This window comes from Entelurus aequoreus, linkage group LG07, assembly GCF_033978785.1.
Source record: "Entelurus aequoreus isolate RoL-2023_Sb linkage group LG07, RoL_Eaeq_v1.1, whole genome shotgun sequence".
Lineage (NCBI taxonomy): Eukaryota > Metazoa > Chordata > Actinopteri > Syngnathiformes > Syngnathidae > Entelurus > Entelurus aequoreus.
In genome coordinates, this window is record NC_084737.1 from 54117861 (window position 1) to 54138367 (window position 20507).

A 20507-nucleotide genomic window follows, 5' to 3' on the forward strand; every position below is an offset into this window, starting at 1 on the left:
TGTTACATCATGATTGTGTGACATAGGATCATTACTTTTTACTGTAAACAACGCAATCAATGTAATGTAAGTTGCAACAGCTGCTGCAGTATGTATGTCTCAATTGTGAGCTAACATTTATATTTAGATTTAACATTTAGCGCTCAAATTTAGATTTATATTCAAGATTTAGATTTAACAATTAGTTCAACATTTATATTTAGTTGTAACATTTGAAGTGAAGTGAAGTTAATTATATTTATAGAGCGCTTTTCTCTAGAGACTCAAAGCCCTTTACATAATGTCTACATCATATATATATATATATATATATATATATATATATATATATATATATATATATATATATATATATATATATATATATATATATATATATATATATATATATATACAGCCTGGCCCCCGGCCAAATTTTTTTAACCCAATGCACTGAGAGCGGGTGAGCAAAGTGTCTTGCCTAAGGACGCAACGGCAGTGACGGGGATCAAACCTGTAACACTCAAGTTGCTGGCACGGCCGCTCTACCAACCAAGCCACGCCGTCCCGTAGATTTAGGTTTAGATTTAACATTTAACGCTCACATTTAGATTTAGATTCGACATTTAGTTTTATTATTTAGGTTTAGATTCAACATTTAGGTTTAGATTTAATATTTAGATTTAGATTCAACATTTAGATCTAGATTTGTTATTTAGGTTTAAATTTAACATTTAGATTTAGATTTAACATTTACATTTAAGATTAAGGTTTAGATACAACATTCAGATTTAGATTTAAAATTTATATATCATATATATCAATTATTTCCCATAAATTTAGTACAAAACATGCATTAGAATTAAATTCAAGTATAATTAAAAAAGTATAACAATTGTTTGAACATAGATAACAATTAATCTTACTATGTTAGTCAACAAATTAGAATGGTATGGAATCAGAAGATTAGTCTTAAACTGGATAAAGAGCTACTTAACCCACACACATACATGAATATAGGTTAAAAAAAATGTCAACAGCGCGAGAGATATCTTGCGGCGTACCCCAGGGATTAATACTGTGACTAAATGTGTTCAATCTTTATATCAACGACATTTGTTAAGAGGAGACAGAGGACTTAAAGTAAAGTATCATTTGCAGACGACACAAATGTGTTTTGTTTAGGGGAGAACACACAGCAGCTAATACAAATAATAACAGACGAAATTAATTAATTAAAAAGATGGTTTGATAAAAACAGACTTTGAATACCAGTAAAACTAAAATAATGTTATTCGGTAACAGGAGAAGAGAAAGTCAAACACAAATAGACGGAGTAGATATTGACAGGGTGAAATAAATCAAATTTTGGGGAGTAATAATAGATGAGAAAACTAGCCGGAAATCTCCTATAAAAATATACAACATAAAGAGGCAATAAACTTTTCATTAACGAACAAAGTAAAATATGTCCTAGACCATAAATTACTTAAACTTCTCTACTGCTCGCTATAATTACCATATGTGAGTTATTTTGTAGACATATGAGGAAATACCCACAGAAGTACACTAACCATTCACTAACTGTGCTACAAAAAGATCAGTTAGAATAATACATAATTTTGCATATAGAGAACATACAAACTTTTATTTAAATTCAATGATTTGGTGCATTTTCAAACAGCTACAATTGGGCAAAAAGCAAACTGCAACCAGCTACCAAATAATGTACAACAATTATTCTCAACAAAAGAGAAAAAAATAATCTTGGAGAAAAATCTAACGTAAAACATTTGCATGCACGTACAACACTGAAAACTTTTACTATATCAGTACGTGGATCTAAATTATGGCATGGATTGAGCAAAGAAGTGAAACAATGTATTAATATGGTTCATGTTAAAATGCTATTTAAGCCACAAGTGTTTACTGATTACAAGGAAGAAGAATTGTGACAAATGTATTGAACTTATTGAAAAAAATATATTATTATTATCTCATTAAGTAAATCATGTATGTCTTAACCATTTATTACCAGAACTGTTGTATTTAGAAAATATTTAATGTAAATTGTGTTACAAATTGAGAACAAGAAGTAAATAAATGGGGGCGGCATGTGTTAGTAATGGCTATGGAGTGAAAGAAGAGTAGGATTAAATAAGCTTTGCTTCTTCCTACTCCATTTTGGGCTTGTTGTAAAGAGAAATGGAAATATGCGATCTATTATATTGAAACAGTGTACATGTTGAAAATTAACTTCAACAAACCAACAAAAATTACTATGAGGCTGTATCACAAAACATTATTTACAAAGATAATGCTTACTTTTGATTAACCTTGATTAACTCAATTAACAAAATCACAACTGTTTCTAGTACAGTATTTGGTTACCTTGTTTCGCAGTACAGTTGTACAAACACAATAATACACAAATATCACCCCGACATGACAAAACCACGTTATCATTAAGGTTTGCTTGAGCGTTGTAACACTAGTATTTTATATCACTTTAAAATACAACTAGATTGAGTCTTCGTAATGTTTGTACTTACAGTACACTCAATGTTTCATCATTACAAACATATTTTTTGGTTGTCAAAGTTATAAACTTTACATGCAATCAAGAAATAGTTGACAAAAAAAAGAACAAGAGAGACGTGACTTACCACAGGATGAATGATTCTAAAGACTGTTGATTAAAGTCACACTGAATGTTATCACCCCTACTTTCTGACCTATGACCACAGGGGGTGTCACATGTTTGCTGACTGTCAGTCAATGGAAGTTAGTTGATTATTGATTTTTTTTTTTACCATTTTTACTGTTGGGATGAAAACACCTACCATAATTGAATTAATTTAGGATCGTTTTTATTGAGGCGGACGAGATTAGAGTAGTAATTTGTTATAGCTAAGGTAAGAGCATGTTTATAAGTTATTCAACTATCACTCCATGCTTAATGGAAAACCTCAACTTTAGTCGCACGCCATTTGCGTTACAACTTTCTACATGATAGTTTAAGAGCTCTGTTTTTTTCTGTGAACAAGGGGGTACGCCTTTTAGGGGACTTTTTTTAGCTTTAGCTGTGCTATACTATCAATGGCGTTGCGCAGGTCTTCATAAAAGTTGTTAGTGAGGTTATCGATAGAGCCAACATCATTTGGGAATGGTGCCAGCAGTAGGCCAGCAAGAGTCACAGTTGTGGCAGCATTATTGTTACGACTGCTAAAGCATTGGTTATTAGTAGCTTGTTGACAATGAGTCAGAACTTGGAATTTTATAAGGTAGTGATTGGACATTACTTCAGTGTACGGGAGTATCATAACTTTTACTATCACAAAATCTTTTGTCATTTTTTAAATTGTTTATAAAGTTTAATTATGAAAACAATTTTGTGGTGGTACTGCACAGAAATGTTTAGTATCACGATCAGTCAATTATTGTATGACAAGGCACTTCATATAATATTTTACCCCAAACGTATCCTGGCCACATCATGCTCTGTCACTGATTAGAATAGAGACAACAATGTACTCATTTACTTCCGGTGGCTGCGTGCCGGGTCACTGTGCAAAGCAGAATCCTGGTCGTCGTTGAAAATGTGTTATGTTTTTTAAATTTAGGTTTTAATGATGTTAAAATTGTTTAATTTGCTAAACTTCAGGATATTAATAAAAAAGTGGACTGTAGTGTTGCATCCTGTTTGAAAAGATAGTGGCTGCAATGATATGTAAAACTTTAGAAGAGGTGGGTTACTCTGGATACCCCAAAAATATATATAATTTGTGCAACTCACAACACATTCTGTTTACAGAGTAGTCTCCTCACAGCCAAATCAGAGTTTAATGTGAAAACTATGTAATATTTGGTTTGCAATCTTTTAAGTGTTAACATGCCAGCGCTATCAAAAAGGATACGAAAGACTTCAGGCCTGATTTACTAAAGGTTTGCATGTACTAAAACATGTGCAAACTTGATAGGACATGCAAAGCTGATCTGCTAAACATATGCTAAGTGGATTGCATCTGTTAAGTGATCAAAATAAGGAGTGCAATCCATTTTGCGTACCTGTCTTCATTAATATATAGCATATATGCTGATTATCAAAACACCCGCAATACTGGGAGGAGAAGATGCAAATATATTATACAGCACGCGCACACTCATCACCGTTTCGTCAGCACTATTTAGCGAAGGGTGTTCAAACTTGTTTTTGTAGTGGATTGTCCGAAGCTTAAACAGGCAACAAAAGTAGTTTAGTACAACAAATGTATTTACCCATTATCAGAAGTGCAGGTTGAATTAAGTTGGCCGTGCAGACAGACCACATGTTACTCCGGAGTAAACAAGACACACACAAGCCAAAATCACTGTCGAGTTCCGGTCTTCTGCCATTTTTTATATGTCTCTTGTGCGTCATTGTTTTTTATCTAGTGCGTCAATGTCTTTTTGTTTTCCCTATCTGTTCCATAACAACTCGAATCCTTTAGACAGTCAACACATTCTGTAGACAGGTTGGCACGACTTAATATTCACTTTTGTCCCACTGGCACAGAATAGAAGAGAAATTAAATGAGCGTACATTCTTATTAGACATGCAATATAGGTCAAAGGTCAGAAATTCTACTACATACCCGCCTTCCAGGGTCTTAAGACCCTGGACCAAAACAATTCCTGATGTAGACCACTAAGTTAAATCTCTACCACAGATAGAGGCAAAAACCTCAATGTTTTTATACGAGGCAAAAATTCCGTCTATGACCCTCCTTCAGAGCGATCGCTGTTACCAGCCTGCAGTAAACCCATCTCACAGAACACAATTAGTGGCCTACCCTTTGATTTAGTAAAGGAATAACAAATACTTTGATCATGAACATCATTGAACATAAATAGATGAATGTATATAGACTTATGACTGTAAGACATTTGCAAAAATATTTTTCCCGGCATTTGCAATGAATGTAGTTACCAATATTGTTAATTATCAATTGATTTTGAACACACAACTGAATTTCGTATGAGTCCATGTTCGATTAGTGCTCGTATAGATGGCTCGGTGGTGCCTCAGGCTGGTGGCCTGCCGACACCTCGTTGGGCTTTTGGCTGCCTTGGTGAAAAAAAGAGATCCACTCAAACAGTCTGTCTCTGTCTCTTGGGTGTGGTTCAGTCCATTGGGCAGACTGTGCAATGGCCGGTGCGTGCTGGCCGAAATTGGGGAAAACTCAGGTAGAGTTGGAGCTGTGGGGGCTTTGGTCCAGGCCCTCGGCTTGCTTCAGGCCTCCTCGCTTCTTTCCACAGCTGCTGGAGTCCCGGTGGACACATTGGCTGGCAACCTTAGTTGTTCTCGCCATCGCTGGCAAGGTGCTGTCTCTCCTCTCGGTTCCTTCCAGTCAGGTATCGGGTGTTGGTCCTGGATTGGCTTTGACCGTGCCCCTCTTAGCGAGTGCAAGGGAATCTGGAGTGGTTGCTTTCATCCTCAAATCTGCACAGAGGAACTGGCACACAAATTCTACATTTTGCAAACTTACCATTTTGGTCTCATGGTCTTTCCACCTTCCTAGGAAGCTGCTGGTCCTGAGAAGTGCTGATCTTGTGACTGAAGAAGATTAACCTGTTTTCTTAAAATAGGTGCCGTTGTTTGACCTAATCTTTTTGGGGAAACCATGTCGGGATATTAGATCATTCACAAAACATTTAATTACTGAATTGGCACCCTCCTTTGAGGTTGGGGTTGCTTTCGCCAACCACTGCAATTGTCAATCTAAATCATTACGTTCCTTTATCCTTGTACCGGATTGATCATATCGATTAAATAAAACCTCAACACGCTCAAACTTGACCCAATCCAAACTCACCTCCCCCCTCTGTCCCTCTCACAGGGACAGTGTTAGTCGTAGTAATAGTAATAGTAATAGTAGTAGTAGTATTAGTAGTTTCAGAAACATCCAAGAAAAAGAAAAGGCAGCTGATAGTCAAGTGCAGCAAGAACAGAGGCGGAGGACAGGTCATGTTTGAGGTCACTGTTCGCTTTTGCAATAGTACTTTGATATTTTACAACACCTAGTGAACTATTGTGGCCTCAATAATTCACTAAATAGTTGTATTTAGTTTAGTCTATCTATGATGGGACAATGCACAGAAACATTAAGTTCAGAAACAGATATGTTCTGTACCAGATTATATCTAAATAGCTACTTTCCATCTGTAGTCCCTGGCTACCTAAATTAAAGGGATCCAAAAATCAAGCAATAAAATTATGACACTAATTAATCATAATTTATATACATTCATAATAATCAATAATTAATCAAAAATAATCATACTGTAGCATGTAATCAATTTTAAGAAAAGTCACCAAATGCCCCTTCATGGACACATTCTTAATATACAATACAACCACACCTTATTTACATCATCACACAAAGACAATACCTGCTCTTGTTCACATCTGTCATCATTCGTAACAACAACCAAGATTTTAACAGCCATACCTCAAAATTTACAACAAAAATGCTCTCATGGATAAATATAATACTCATTAAATTGATGTGTCAACATAATGCCCCTCTTAGTGACCGCGTGAGCAGCCTTGATTGCTCCAAAGCCACCTTTTAACTTCAAATGTTCTATTCCTTTTGTTATAACGTGGAGAAGGCTAATTGGTCTGTACATGTTCTGGTCTTCTTTATTTCCTGCTTTATGGATTTAATCATAGTAGCAGTTTCTCCACGTGGTAGGGAAAGTGTTTTCCGTTATTGATTTATTTATCAATCGTTGTTATACGACCAATAATACAATCCTTATATGTTTTTAGGAAGATAGTGTCCAACCCATATATATATCTCTAGATCGTGAGTCTGATAATGCAGTAAAGATTTTGTTTAACTTTGTTTCATTTGTTAATTCTAAAATTAGTCCATCCTGAATAAATGACAATTATTTGCACTGATTTTAAGGGACTTTTTATTCAGGGTTTGTACAGACTGGATGAAATGTTCATTAAAATTATTACTTATGTCCAGACTGTCTGCGATAGTAGCGCCATTGATATTTAATGTTATAGTGTTGTTTCTTGTTTGCTCTCTTTCCGTAAGTTTGTATCTGGTTTTCCATAACTCTCTATTGTTCCCTTTTGCAGCTTTGATTAATTCTAAATGAAAGTCAGCCTTAGACTTCCGCATAAACATTGTAACTTTGTTCCTCCAAACTTTTAAAATCATACGATCTGTATTTAGACCTGTTTTAATTGCTCTTATGAGAGCTGAGTCCCGATGTCTTTATTAGAATCCAAATTGTTTTATTAATCCAATGGTATTTTTTATTTTACACTCTTCTTTCTGGTTTTGTATTCGTGTATTTACAGATGTTCTCTTTGATTTTTGTCATCCAATTGTAATTCTAGTAGGGCTGCTTATCATTTGTATCATGTAGAAGCCGTTTATAATATCCTTAAGTTTCTTTCTACGTGTTTTATTTAACCAGTCAAGATTAACGTCCCCCATGACGTTACTTCTTTCATCCTATGCTGTTTGAGGATGTCTGAAAATGAATCAAGAAAAATGTCTTTATCTGTGGTCGGTCGGTATACTACAATTACCTTGAAATACATTTCTGAGGAAAATGTGATTTTAATTTTAACATACTCAAATTGATCTACTTTTAATGTTTTCCCTTTCATAAATCATAATTCCTCCCCCCTTTGTCACTCGATCTGTCTTTTCTGTAATCTTGTCCCCCGGGACATTAATTAGAACGAAAGGTGTTGTGGGTTTTAACCATGTGTCTGATAGACAAGGTAATCCGGATTAGAGTCTGACAGTAACTGCTGTATTTGTTCAGTATGTTTCCTGTGGTAGAAAGTTTAATAATGCGGACACGTTTGTTACTGAATACTTTCTACAGACTTCTGTCTCTCTGCGACTTTGTGTATGTAATAAGCAACTACAATTATTTGGTATGCTTAAATTTTGTTTTAGCTCAGCTGTTGTGTAGCTGCTAGCTCTTTGTAGCCTACAGCAGGAATGTCCAAATTGCAACCAATAGCTATGTTTTTAACAGACAACCGAAATAATTGAAAATGTGGTATTAGCGTATCGGTTCAATCAGCGGCAGCTACGCCCTGTTTTATCATTTGACCTAAATTGTTGGTTTCGTAGGCAGGACAGAGGGAACAATGTGGGTCATTAGTTGTCCATCTTACACCATTCTAATTGTTGTAAGGATAGTTCACATGAGCGGCCATACCTTGAGTCCCACCATATATAAGAGTCAAAAGGCTCCTATTATGAGTCGTCTAATTGGTGATCATACACTTTAGGCGGTTTGGGTGGCAGGGCACACGGACGCACCTCAGTCAGCCAGTGCTAGGACAGTTGGAGCAGTCCCCGTCCTCCATTCGTTCCTGGGAGGCGTCCCAGTAGTTGTCAGCTGATGTCGTGCTGTCAGGCAACATCAGGAAGTTCCTTCTGTGCAGTATTGAATGTCAGGGCACAGTTCGTAAGCAGGTCATTACAAGGTGTGTGCAGGTTGACCACAAAGGAATGCTTCAAAGATTGTGTTGAACATTGTCCGTTGACACTTATGTCCAGCAGGGGTCTGTTTGTATCCTGCTGTTCGTCCTGCTGTCACACCTGTATTTTTTGTGAGCATGTTCTGGCTACAACTTTGGAGCTTGTCTTGTTCAAAGAAGCTGGCAGTCCCCCGGCTGCACATCCTTTCCACCCTCGCTTGACCTAGCACAACCGTGGCTACCACCCAAGTCCGTCTGTATGGTTTTACGTTTTGTTGAGGTTTTTTCCTCCAGAATTTGGAACTCAAAACATGTACACCCATCGTTTTCATATCCTTTCGGTTAGTTCAATTTTGCATATCACGTTTTTAAAATTACAGTCTTAACTATCCCATTAAATGGTAATCAATAACCTTAATTCAAAGATTATACGTACTACTTCATGTGTATTTAAGTACCCTTTTAATTCACTTAAAGATTATCTATAAGTTAATATAAACTATCAGTTGTCTATCAGTAGGCGCGAGCAAGCTGTCATGCTTGCACTCTGACCTCCCGCTGTGCGTGATACTCTCCAAAACAAAATAATGTATTTATTCACGTTTCTCCTTATCTTTCAGCTAAATCTTTTAATCTTTTAACTTTTAACGTCCGCACTGTTTTTATTTTTATTGTCTGCATTTTAATTCTGCTTTTATTTTCTTTCATTTCTCTTTGTTGTCTGTGAAGCACTTTGAGTCTGCCCTTTCCTGGAAAAACGCCACACAAACAAAGCTGCCCCGCCTTGCCTTGCCTGTCTCCGACTGGTTATCCAACTTAGTCACAACAAACACACAAGGCCATGCTCTAAGCGCCAGGCCTAATCACACTTCTCCTCTTTTTAACACTTTACATATCGGCTCTTATTCTAATTATTAATGTAGGCTGTTATTTGTAATTATTATTCAACACTATTCACAGCAAACAGTTGTAAAGTTATAGTTATTCGCATTATACTCTCAAAATCTATAGCTAACTGAAAGCTGTTGAGATTTGGTTTGCCTCCTTCATCTCAGTGGCCTAGTGGTTAGACTGTCCGCCCTGAGATCGGCAGGTCGCAAGTTCAAAACCCTGGTCAAGTCATACCAAAGACTATAAAAAATTTGGGAGCCAAATCACCAAAAAATGATTCCCGGGCGCGGCACCGCTGCTGCCCACCGCTCCCCCCACCTCCCAGGGGCGATCACGGGGATGGGCCAAATGCAGAGGACAAATTCCACCACACCCAGTGTGTGTGTGACAATCACCGGCACCCCAACTTTAACTCTAACTTTATTCTGTCATGCCATTATCCTCTTCTAGCTCAACATCCAGAAGTATGGTGTACTGCAATGTCTAAATAAAAATATAAATTACTCCAAACTAAAAATGTCAGACTGCACTTTAAAGTTACTTTTATTAAATGAATTTCCAAACTAACCACCACCACAGCAGACATCTTCCTCAATCCTGTCCCAATACTCCCATAAATTAAAAGTGTTTCACAACAGTGGTTAAGTAGTTATTTTAAGTAATAGATCTCAATATGTAGAAATTAATAAGACTAAATCTTTACCAGAAAGAGTAACTTGACAGAGTATATGAACTAACTTCTTAAGAATAATAATTGATCATAAATATGTTGGAAGCCACATATTGAACATATTAAAGAAAAATATCCAAATCCATTGCTATTCGGTATAAAGTAAAACACATGCTGAATAAGAAATGTCTGCACATGTTATATTATTCATTTATTTTTCCATATGTAATATTGTTTTGAAGTTTGGGGAAATGTTTATAGAAGAAATATAGACCCAATACTTAAAATTAAAAGGCTCATTTCAATAATACACAAAGCATTATTATTATGATCATATCAATCCATTTTTTATAAGTCATAATGTGTTAAATGTTCAGATAATTTAATTTTAAAACAATGGCAATTATGTTTCCAAGTAAAGAACAACAGCCTTCCAGTTTGTATTCTTAGCTTGTTTACATTATGAGGAGAAAACTATCATTTACGGGGGATATTGATTTTTGAAATAGGTCAAGTAAAATAAAATAAAAACACAAATGTATTTCAGTTTTAGGAGTTAAATGATGTACCATCCTCAGTGATGAGCTGAACACATGTAGTTTTTTGTTATGGTTTTGGAGACCCTTGAAAAGTAAAGTTTTTTGAACATTACAAAATATAGTAACAATTACTTTCATCTTTTAACGTTGATTTTCCAGGTAATTTAATGTTCAGTAATTGTATATCATAGGCCAATATAAGCTTTGGCTTTTTTATTTTCTTTTCTGTGTGTAAATGTGTATGATTGTTAATATGTCTAATTTACTGTTAAACTGCTCACACAAATTGGTTGATGGTTGATTATATGACCAAAATAAACTTATTTCATTTATTCATTCATTATCTATCGCACTCATAGTTTTATTCCATTTTGCATGTAATTATTCCTATTGATTTCTTCCCCTTTCACTCAAACAACTAAACAAACAAACAATTAAACAAACTTGCAGCTAACCACAATCAACAGCATACCATTTACGAATACCTTCATTTGTCACTTTCTCATCTTTTCTTCACTTTCGTTTTCCTTTACAAACAACATCCTGTATCCATCTCTTCCTTACACTTCACACACTGTTTCTATTTTCTGTTCTCCTAGAAACCATTCACATAACATAAGGTTATAAACATCCTTTTCCCATATTTTCTCAAACCATCCTCTTCACCCTCAATCTGTTTTTTCACCTGCTCTCTCTTCCTCTCTCTCTCACTTTCTCTCCTTCTCTCACAATACAAACACAATAATCCAAAATAATCAGTCTTATAAAATAATTTTAGCTTTAGATATGATTTAGGGCAGTGGTTTTCAACCTTTTTTCCCAGTAAAATAAAAAAATAAAATACAGCATAATGTCATCATTTTCTGATTTATTAAATTGTATAACAGTGCACCATATTGCTCATTTGTTGTGGTCTTAATTGACTTATTTGGACAAAAAAAATATAAGAATAACTAAAACGTGGGTAGGATGACAGGGAATGCAAAACAATAACAGTGCAATACTTTTTTATATCATGGTCGTTAATGCCTAGTTTCTCTTATTTTACTGTTCTATTTTTATTCTCCTTGTAATATTTTTCTATTTTGTTTCCATTTATACCCTTATTAGTTACTGTTTACTTTTTACTTCTTCTTCCTGAGGGAACTCTCCTGAAGGAATCAATAACGTGTTATCTGTCTATCTATCTATTTATTACTAACCCGAGCACAATTCATGACGTCATGCTCATCTTGCAGACAGTTATTTCCATTTAGTTTTATTCTCTATTTGTAATTCTACATGCACCAATGTCACATAGAACTTTGCTTTCTTTGTTATTTATTTACATTATTATTTCTGGTTTACTTGCTGTCTGTTTACTTAAGTTCTCATTTTTTGGTCTGTCTTCCTTCTGATTAGAATTTGTTTAACGCTTCTCTACGTTTTGTTTTGACTATGGCGCTGAGTGTTGGCGCCTCTTTTCTGTACTTCTTCAGACTCTATGTTTCACAGTTTGCACAGATGCCCTTGGATGTTTTTAGAATATAAATTTAACTTTTATTTTATTGTGTGTTTATTCCTAAAAAAAATTAAAATGTCAGTGTATAATCAATTTATCTTTATCAAATTTAAATTCAATATTATTAATTTATTTGTTGTATAACTATTAATTCAAAGTTACAATGTGTCCTACTCTATGATGTGCGTGTGTGTGTGTGTGTGTGTTTGTCTCAACTTCCACACAGGAACTGGATGGATCAGGTAAGCAACAAGGCTGTTCAATACAGTATATTACACACATAATTAATGACTAATGAATTTAACAATGCTTCAATGTCCCAGTCCAAATGTATGTGTTGATATTTAAATGTTTATTTATTCATATACAGTATATTTCATTTTTCCTATTATCAAAACCAACCTGTCAGCCTTCTCTTCAGATTTGAGTACAGCTGTCCACTATATATATATATATATATATATATATATATATATATATATATTTTTTTTTTTTTTTTAAACTAGCTCAATGCTAATCTAATCCAATGCTATGCTAACTCAATGCTAACCTAGCTCAATGCTATGCTAACAGTATCACACCTCTTCGGCCCACGCCTCACGCAGCTGTCACTCACACAGCCTCGCCACTTCTGACACACTCTTATCTCAAAATGTCTCCCAGCTGAGACTCCTTTATTTTATTACTTTTTTTTTATATGCGTCACACAGTCACTCGCACACAGAGAATTTACCAGCGAGCAAGAGCCTTTTTTCCCGTACTCAGAATCTCAGTGTGTAAAACAACTGTAATATCGCACAGTCACAATCACCAGTATAGTTAAAAACAAATTCAAATGACTGGAATTCGCTCGCAACGCCAAGGAGGGGGAGCTTCCCTGCTTAGGCTGCTGCCTCCGCGATCCAACCTCTTGATAAGCGGAAGAAAATAATTATATGGATGGATCATTCACTCATGTGTTTTCTGTACATAACTTTGTCTATTTTCTCACACGCACACACATTTTGGACAATTTCCCAACTTTTACAGATAGCGGGGCTGTGAGAAAAAGCGTGAAGGGAGGTTGGGAGGTGAGGAAAAGGAAGGGGGGGGGGGGGGGTGGGTGGGAATTAAACCAGATAAGAAACCAGGTGCTACACAAAAGTTATTAAATTACGCATATATCTAAATGTACCAACATAAAGTGACTCACTCAATACACACACATTTCAGCATTCATCATTATACACACACATTGTTAAATCACCATACCACCCCATTGTCCGGACAAATATAAACAACTAATGCACGCGTGCTTTTGTGGAATCGGCCGTCTCATATCACAAAAACCAGGTTCCATCATTGCTCATAAAACGGCGATTAACCCGTTTCATTGGAGCAGCACCTGCGTTATCCCTGACCATCACGGAAAAAACCTGGCCTAACACCCAGTAGGACCACTGGGAATCACCCCGCAATCCTACAGACTCGTGTCTGGTCAGTCCATACAGTTTCACCAAGTTTCACCAAAGCTCTACCATATGCAGCCCGATCAATACCTGTCTATTTGCAGCAAATTTCCAAATTCGTCGTGACAGCTATCCGCTCAGTTGATCTCCTTTACCGGAGTCAATGAGCGGTCACCTATAAGAGGCTTTTCCCACCGCTGCAGTTTCCACATAAACATATATGTCGCACCTTCATAGACGTCATCAATTTATATGGGCCAAATGTCACACCAGTTAGCAAATATTGCCTATAATTTAGCTGTATCCAACTCTGACTAATCTGATGCACTTGCAGCAAGAAGCATCCTCTGCCAGCAACGACAGAAGATGAAGAGGTTAAAAGAAATTTTTCGTCTCACATCGTCTGTGCTTCTACACTCCAAACCACCAAAATTCTAATAACAATCCCCTTATGTTAAAAACAAGAAATCACAAGTTTTCAACAAACACAGAGACAAATGATCACATATAAAACAACTCAATCCAACCATAATTTACCCCATTCCAGGTTGTTTTTGGAGAACCTGACTAAACCTATCTTTTATCAAAAATAGATTCAGCAATTAGTCTTATCGATCCGGCTCTCTCCAGGCAGCAAATGTTTACACTTTAAAGCAAACTGCTTACCTTGTGATGCGCGCGTGCAACACACTGTCTGCCTGACAGAGAGAGCGGGAGCGGCTGTCGACCTGTAGCTTCTAAACCATCCTGTTCGTGACGCCAATTTGTGTAGTGGATTGTCCGAAGCTTGAACAGGCAACAAAAGTAGTTTAGTACAACAAATTTATTTACCCATTATCAGAAGTGCAGGTTGAATTAAGTTGGCCGTGCAGACAGACCACATGTTACTCCGGAGTAAACAAGACACACACAAGCCAAAATCACTGTCGAGTTCCGGTCTTCTGCCATTTTTTATATGTCTCTTGTGCGTCATTGTTTTTTATCTAGTGCATCAATGTCTTTTTGTTTTCCCTATCTGTTCCATAACAACTCGAATCCTTTAGACAGTCAACACATTCTGTAGACAGGTTGGCACGACTTAATATTCACTTTTGTCCCACTGGCACAGAATAGAAGAGAAATTAAATGAGCGTACATTCTTATTAGACATGCAATATAGGTCAAAGGTCAGAAATTCTACTACATATTAAATTGGGGGTGGCATTGGGCTAAAAAAAATTGGCCGGGGGCCGAAAGCTGACTGTTAGTAAAGTAACTATTAGGGGTGTAACGGTATTGTAGATACAGCTGTATTTTGGCTTCAAAGTCTTCACAATAATACCTTGACGCCTGACAATATCAAACAAAAGCATGGTGTTTAGTTTTTTTCAAGGCGCTTTAGCGTTGGCCGGGTCTAAAAGTAAACTACATCCAAAGAGAGCAAGAACTCGACTCAGTAAAAGAGACATCGTCACTATGGCTTCCTGTTCTTCGTGCACCTTTCTCATGGATAGGTTCGCCCTACTATGGATAGGTTGGTCCGACAGTTAAAGCACAGTAACTTTGTAACTTAACGGGCGGCGTGGCTCAGTTTTTAGAGTGGCTGTGCCACAAACTTCAGGGTTCCAGGTCCGATCCCCGCTTCCGCCATCCAAGTCACGTTGTGTCCTTGATCAAGATACTTTACCCAAAACATGATCCGGGCAACGGATCATAACAGTTTCAGGCAGGCCTGGCCCTAACCAATCTGGCGCCCTAGGCAAGATTTTAGGTGGCGCCCCCCCACATCAGCAGTGGAGTGTATATACTCACAAGAAACCAAATAACTTTGTCTTTATCACTGTATCACTGTATCACTACATTAAATACTTTTACCTGCACGCTGCTTCTTCTGCTTTCTGCAATTTTGGGAACACACTAACAATTGCCGTCATGCGATCCATGCGTCACAGAAAGTCCTGACCCAGATATGCAAATGTTTCCGCAGTTCCTACCCAGGAATACTCTGGCTGCTCCGATGCAGACGCAAGCCTCGTATCCAGTGGCTCCACTGCTGACGCCAGCCTCATCTCCAGCTCTGCTGTCAGCTCTAACTTTGCGCCCTCCAGTCCTGAAGCCTCCGCAACCTCCTGCGCCATGAGGTACCTGTCTGGTGTCGACACGCCTCCTCCTCAACGACCAAGAATGTGACCGTTCCATGGACATCCTCCGCGCCATAAGCAGAAAAGGTCAGGACCTGGGCGTGGACCTTCACGGCTGCTGGAGCGGCGCTCACGATCGCCTCCTCGTCGGCCACGAGTGTGGCCGTTCCATGGACGCCTGTTTTACCAGCTGCAGCAGCGATCTGCTTGCCGCTGCCATGTGACTCTTCCCTGCTGGCTGCGAGGACACGTGGCCAGGCAATCAGTCCTTTGAGACACTCGTGATTTAGGGCTATATAAATAAACTTTGATTGATTGATTGAATCTACCGCCTAGTCCTCCCTTTGCCCTGCCGGATTTTTTTCTAGAAATGTCTGGTATCCGTTTTGTCGGGGGTGCAACAGGCCTTGCCTCATTTTGTGTTTGTTAGTGTTTTCCTGTGTTTAGTGCTTTGGTTCCTGTCCTGTGCTTTTATTTTGTTGGCACTTCCGTTTTTGTGTTTCCCTGCGCTGTTCCCGCACCTGTTTTGTGTCATCAATTAGGATTATTTAAATTGAGTCTTGGCCACCAATCCTTGTCGGAATTTTGTTATGTATGAGTATTCTATTGTGGACACTTCTCCTGCCGCATGTCTTGCGTGTAAGTTTTTGCTGTGTTCCAGCATTCTGTTTGTTATTTGTATAGCCTGTTTAAGCTTCAGAGCACTTCCCAGGTGCTCTCGCCTTTTGTTTAGTTTTGTATCACTACAATAAATACTTTTATCTGCACGCTGCCCCCTCGGCTTTCTGCATTTCTGGGAACACGCCAACAATCGCCGTCATGCGTCACTATGAGAAGATGTCCTCAATTGATCTTTCCTGGTCAAATAAAGGTGGAAAAAAAAACAAATAAAAACACAATTTATGATTTTTTAAACCTTTATTATATTTTTGAATATGCTTTAAAGGCACATCAACCCTTTTTTAGACATTTGGTCCATGCATGCTTAAAAAACAATGCCAAAGCGTCAAATCATAAGATTCATGCATTTGGGTGTATAAGCTTGCATGCAGATTTGGATGCCTCTGAAAGCTGTGTTTTGCAGGGGAGGGTTAGGTTAACAGTGGGCCATTTTGTCACTGATTGACGGACATACTTATGTGGGCACCCGAGTATCTGCTCTTTACCAGCCTCCTCCCCCTTTGCTATGCTGAGACTTTCTGCCAACTGCCTCCTGTGATACTCCTTCTTGTCTAATGCCGTCCGGCCTGCTAAATACATTCGTTTATTGCGGCTTTACTACTTGGTTTGAGGAAACACAAGAGAAAAGGTAGGATAACGTATTATTTTAATATATTGTGGCATATGCACAATATCTCCAATGTGCGACATGCTGGTAAATGCTGCTTTTTTATTGCAGCTTTGTGAGCCACAGAAGGTGTACCTAATGTTGTGACCGGTGAATCTATAGTTTGAATTAAGTTTGTTTTCAACCGTGTCTGAAAAAAAAAATTATGATGATGATCATCTTGAAGATATATATTTCAACAGTGTGCATGTTCAAAAAGTTACTGATACTTTTGAAAAGGGTGAGTCGTGAAGTTGTTCATTTGCAATCTAAAGAGAACGCCTCCACACACCAACCGACGCAGACGAGTATGAAATGTGACTTTGGAGCAAAATTTTCACAAAATGTATACCAAAGCATATCAAATAAATACTATTTAGACCACAAACAAGTTTGTTAAATGTATTAGAATCATCATACAGTAGGTTAGGATTAGGGAAAGCCCAGACAATGATTACACATAGAAGATATGTCTAATATTTTTATTTTTTACATTCTAAATATGTTGACATGCACACGGAGGATTCTCTCTATGTCATCTGTCATAGCCTCTTTCTGGCCACAATGACTGTGTCCATTTGTGCGTAACTGTGCCAGTTTGCAGGTATCTTTCAAAAGTACTAAATATAGACACAAAAACAGCAGCCGCAAACAATTTCAAGTTTGTTAAAATCACATTCGGCTGCTAAATAATTCCATTTGTATCTTCTCCTCGCAGTATTTTGCATGTTCTGATAAACTGCATACATTCTGCTTATGCATGAAAGCAAACAATAGACTGTGTAAGTTATTTTGCTCATTTAGCAGACCCAATCCACTGTACACAAGCCGAGTATACCGGCTTTGCGTGTGCTATCAAGTTTGCATGGTTCTAATACACGCAAATCTTCAGCAGATGAGGCCCATGATATCTAAAAGACAACTATGTCAACCTTAGTGGAGCAGTACAAGTACCTGGGAGTCCACTTGAACAGCAGACTGGACTGGAAGGACAACTGCAAAGCTGTTTACAAGAAGGGCATGAGCAGACTCTTTTTTCTGAGGAAGCTTAGGTCATTCAATGTGTGCAGCAAGCTGTTGGAGATATTTTATCAGTCTGTTGTGGCCAGTGCATTGTACTTTGCAGTGGTTTGTTGGGGGAGCAGCACTAGCAAAAGGGACTCAAACCGGATTGATAATCTGATCCGGAAAGCCGGCCAAACTATTGGCACGCAATTGGAGGCGTTTGTGTCAGTGAGGGACAGGAGGTCACTGGACAAACTGCTGGCCATCATGGACAATCCTGCCCACCCACTCCACCTGACAATTAAGGGACAGCGGAGTTCATACTCCAACAGGCTCCTTCAACTTCCTTCCCGCACTGTGCGATTCAAGAACTCCTTCATTCCACACTCCATCCAGCTGTATAATCACTCGCCATACAGCAATAGATGACATCTGCCTATTACCTGACACCTGACATGTTAGCTACTTCTCTTTGTTTATAATGTCTATTTTCTATTTCCTGCTGGACCTACTCTCCATTTTATGCTGCTGCTGTCATATAGACTGTATATACTGTAATATTGTACATGGTCATTGGTTTATATTGTATATATGTTATATACATAATATAATATATCTGTATATAAATTACTCTGTACACATATTATGTATATATTTGTATATATGTTTGATTTTTTTATAGCTATATTAGTCTATTTATACCTGCATTGTCCTTTCCATCATTGTAACTGAGCTACTGTGTTGAACAATTTCCCTTGTGGATCATTAAAGTTTGTCCAAGTCTATTAGAGTAACCATCACAGAGCTCTGATCTTATTTACCATATATTTGTGGGCCTAAAAAGCTAACACAGCTACACCACATCTGTCAAGAGGAATGTTGCAGAATTTATACTGTGAGAAAATTGGGGAAATACTTTTTAACCCTTACCCCAAGTCATACAGTTTAAAGTTCATGCTATAAAATACTAAAGCTATGTTCGTACATGTCTGACTTACAAAAATACTTTTGATATTGTATCTCTATTAATTGCAGTTTTTGGCAAAGGAAAAATAATTGTGGTAATCCTAGCTGACCTAAAAGAGAAGTTTATTCCGGTTCAATTTCAGACAGTAAACAAAATAAAGTTGTATGTGTTTTTTACACACTGCATGTAAACTTATTATTGTTTGGTATACCGTAGAGTCCTTCTTGTTATTAACAATGATTTTATTTTATCTATTCAATGTCAGACACTATATAGGCAACAATAAACTTCTACTGAAGTTAATGGCCATCATTGTTTTTCATTCTGAAGCCTTTAAGAGAAAGAAAAAGAAAAGGTTTCAAACAGGAGTGTCTTAACTTTTTATACCAAGGAAAAATGTCTTGTTATCAAAACTGTAATGTGGGTCAAGAAAAAAACATTTCAGCTTTGTGTTTTCACTGACAATTGTTTTAGTGTCTTTACTTTTTACTGTAACATTTAAATCTTTTACTTTTGTTTTCAGTGAGGTCCCAATCCTCCTTTTAAAATTACTATTGTTTCTTGATTTTTGTTCTTATGTTTCACATTTTATTTCTAGAATGAGCAGTGGACCAAAAAAAAGCTAACTTTTGTACACCCCTTTTTAAAACCCTTTCAAACCAAAGTGACTGGCAGAAACTTCAAGAAATGTTGGATTTCCATGCAGCTCCATTTGCAGATTCTGTGGACAGAACATGTCATTTTACCAAAGAAATGCAACAAAGGTGAACTGATGACTTAGCAGAAATAAACATGTCTTACTGGTAGTATGCTCGAGAGTATACTTCTTTCTTTGAGATGAAGAAACCTACAACAAAGTAAATATTTGACTGTAAATTGTAGCTTATTTGATGCAACCATTGATCGTCAATAATTGATGACCTCACCTTTTTCTTGGAACCTGCAGCATTCAAAGCTGCGATCTTACTCTCGATATCAGAAACCTACAAAAAGACCAAAGAAGGAAGTTCAATAGGCATCAGGAGAATCATCAATTTCATACTACATCACCAGAGCAGACGTGATTGGCTGGGGGAGGGGGTGTGGCCTACCTCGCTTTCAGCACTCTGCACTCGGGCAGCAGTTAGTGCCACCACGTCCTCAAGCTCTGAAAGCTCAGAGTCCGTCGCCCCTCCAAAACAATTTGTAGCACTTTGTTCCAGTCGCATCAACTTGCTTTCCAGTTCGAACGACTGCCCGGCTGCCATGTACACCTGCACATACAAGCACGCACACCTTGTCAGAAAAAAGCACACTACTGCCAACGTCTCTGCTTACTTTTCACAATTTTTGTCGAGTTACGTTCTTCCACACATATTTATTTAGGTCCTTATTTGGTGTTTCCTCCATGGATTATTTTACTCTCAGTGCAACAGACACACCTGCAGTTACTCTCCAACGAATCATGTTCTTAAGCCCAGTGGCTGCAGCAGGAAGACACTGTAATATTCCTCCACCTTTCATCCTACGACTGTCTCTGTTGTATTGTCTACAACGGCATGTCCCCATGCC

The 20507-nt window shown here is 37.5% G+C and overlaps 1 protein-coding gene across 1 annotated transcript in view; it reads right to left on the bottom strand.

The window, feature by feature from the left end:
• Window positions 1–20507, bottom strand: part of mlpha (melanophilin a) — a 64936-nt gene that overhangs the window by 3799 nt on the left and 40630 nt on the right. The window contains exons 13-17 of the mRNA XM_062054705.1: window positions 20048–20209; window positions 19883–19939; window positions 19758–19803; window positions 15708–15895; window positions 15511–15645 (exon numbers count right to left, since the gene is read on the bottom strand). Of these exons, the coding sequence (XP_061910689.1) occupies window positions 15511–15645; window positions 15708–15895; window positions 19758–19803; window positions 19883–19939; window positions 20048–20209 (588 nt within the window). The remainder of the gene's footprint in view (window positions 1–15510; window positions 15646–15707; window positions 15896–19757; window positions 19804–19882; window positions 19940–20047; window positions 20210–20507) is intronic.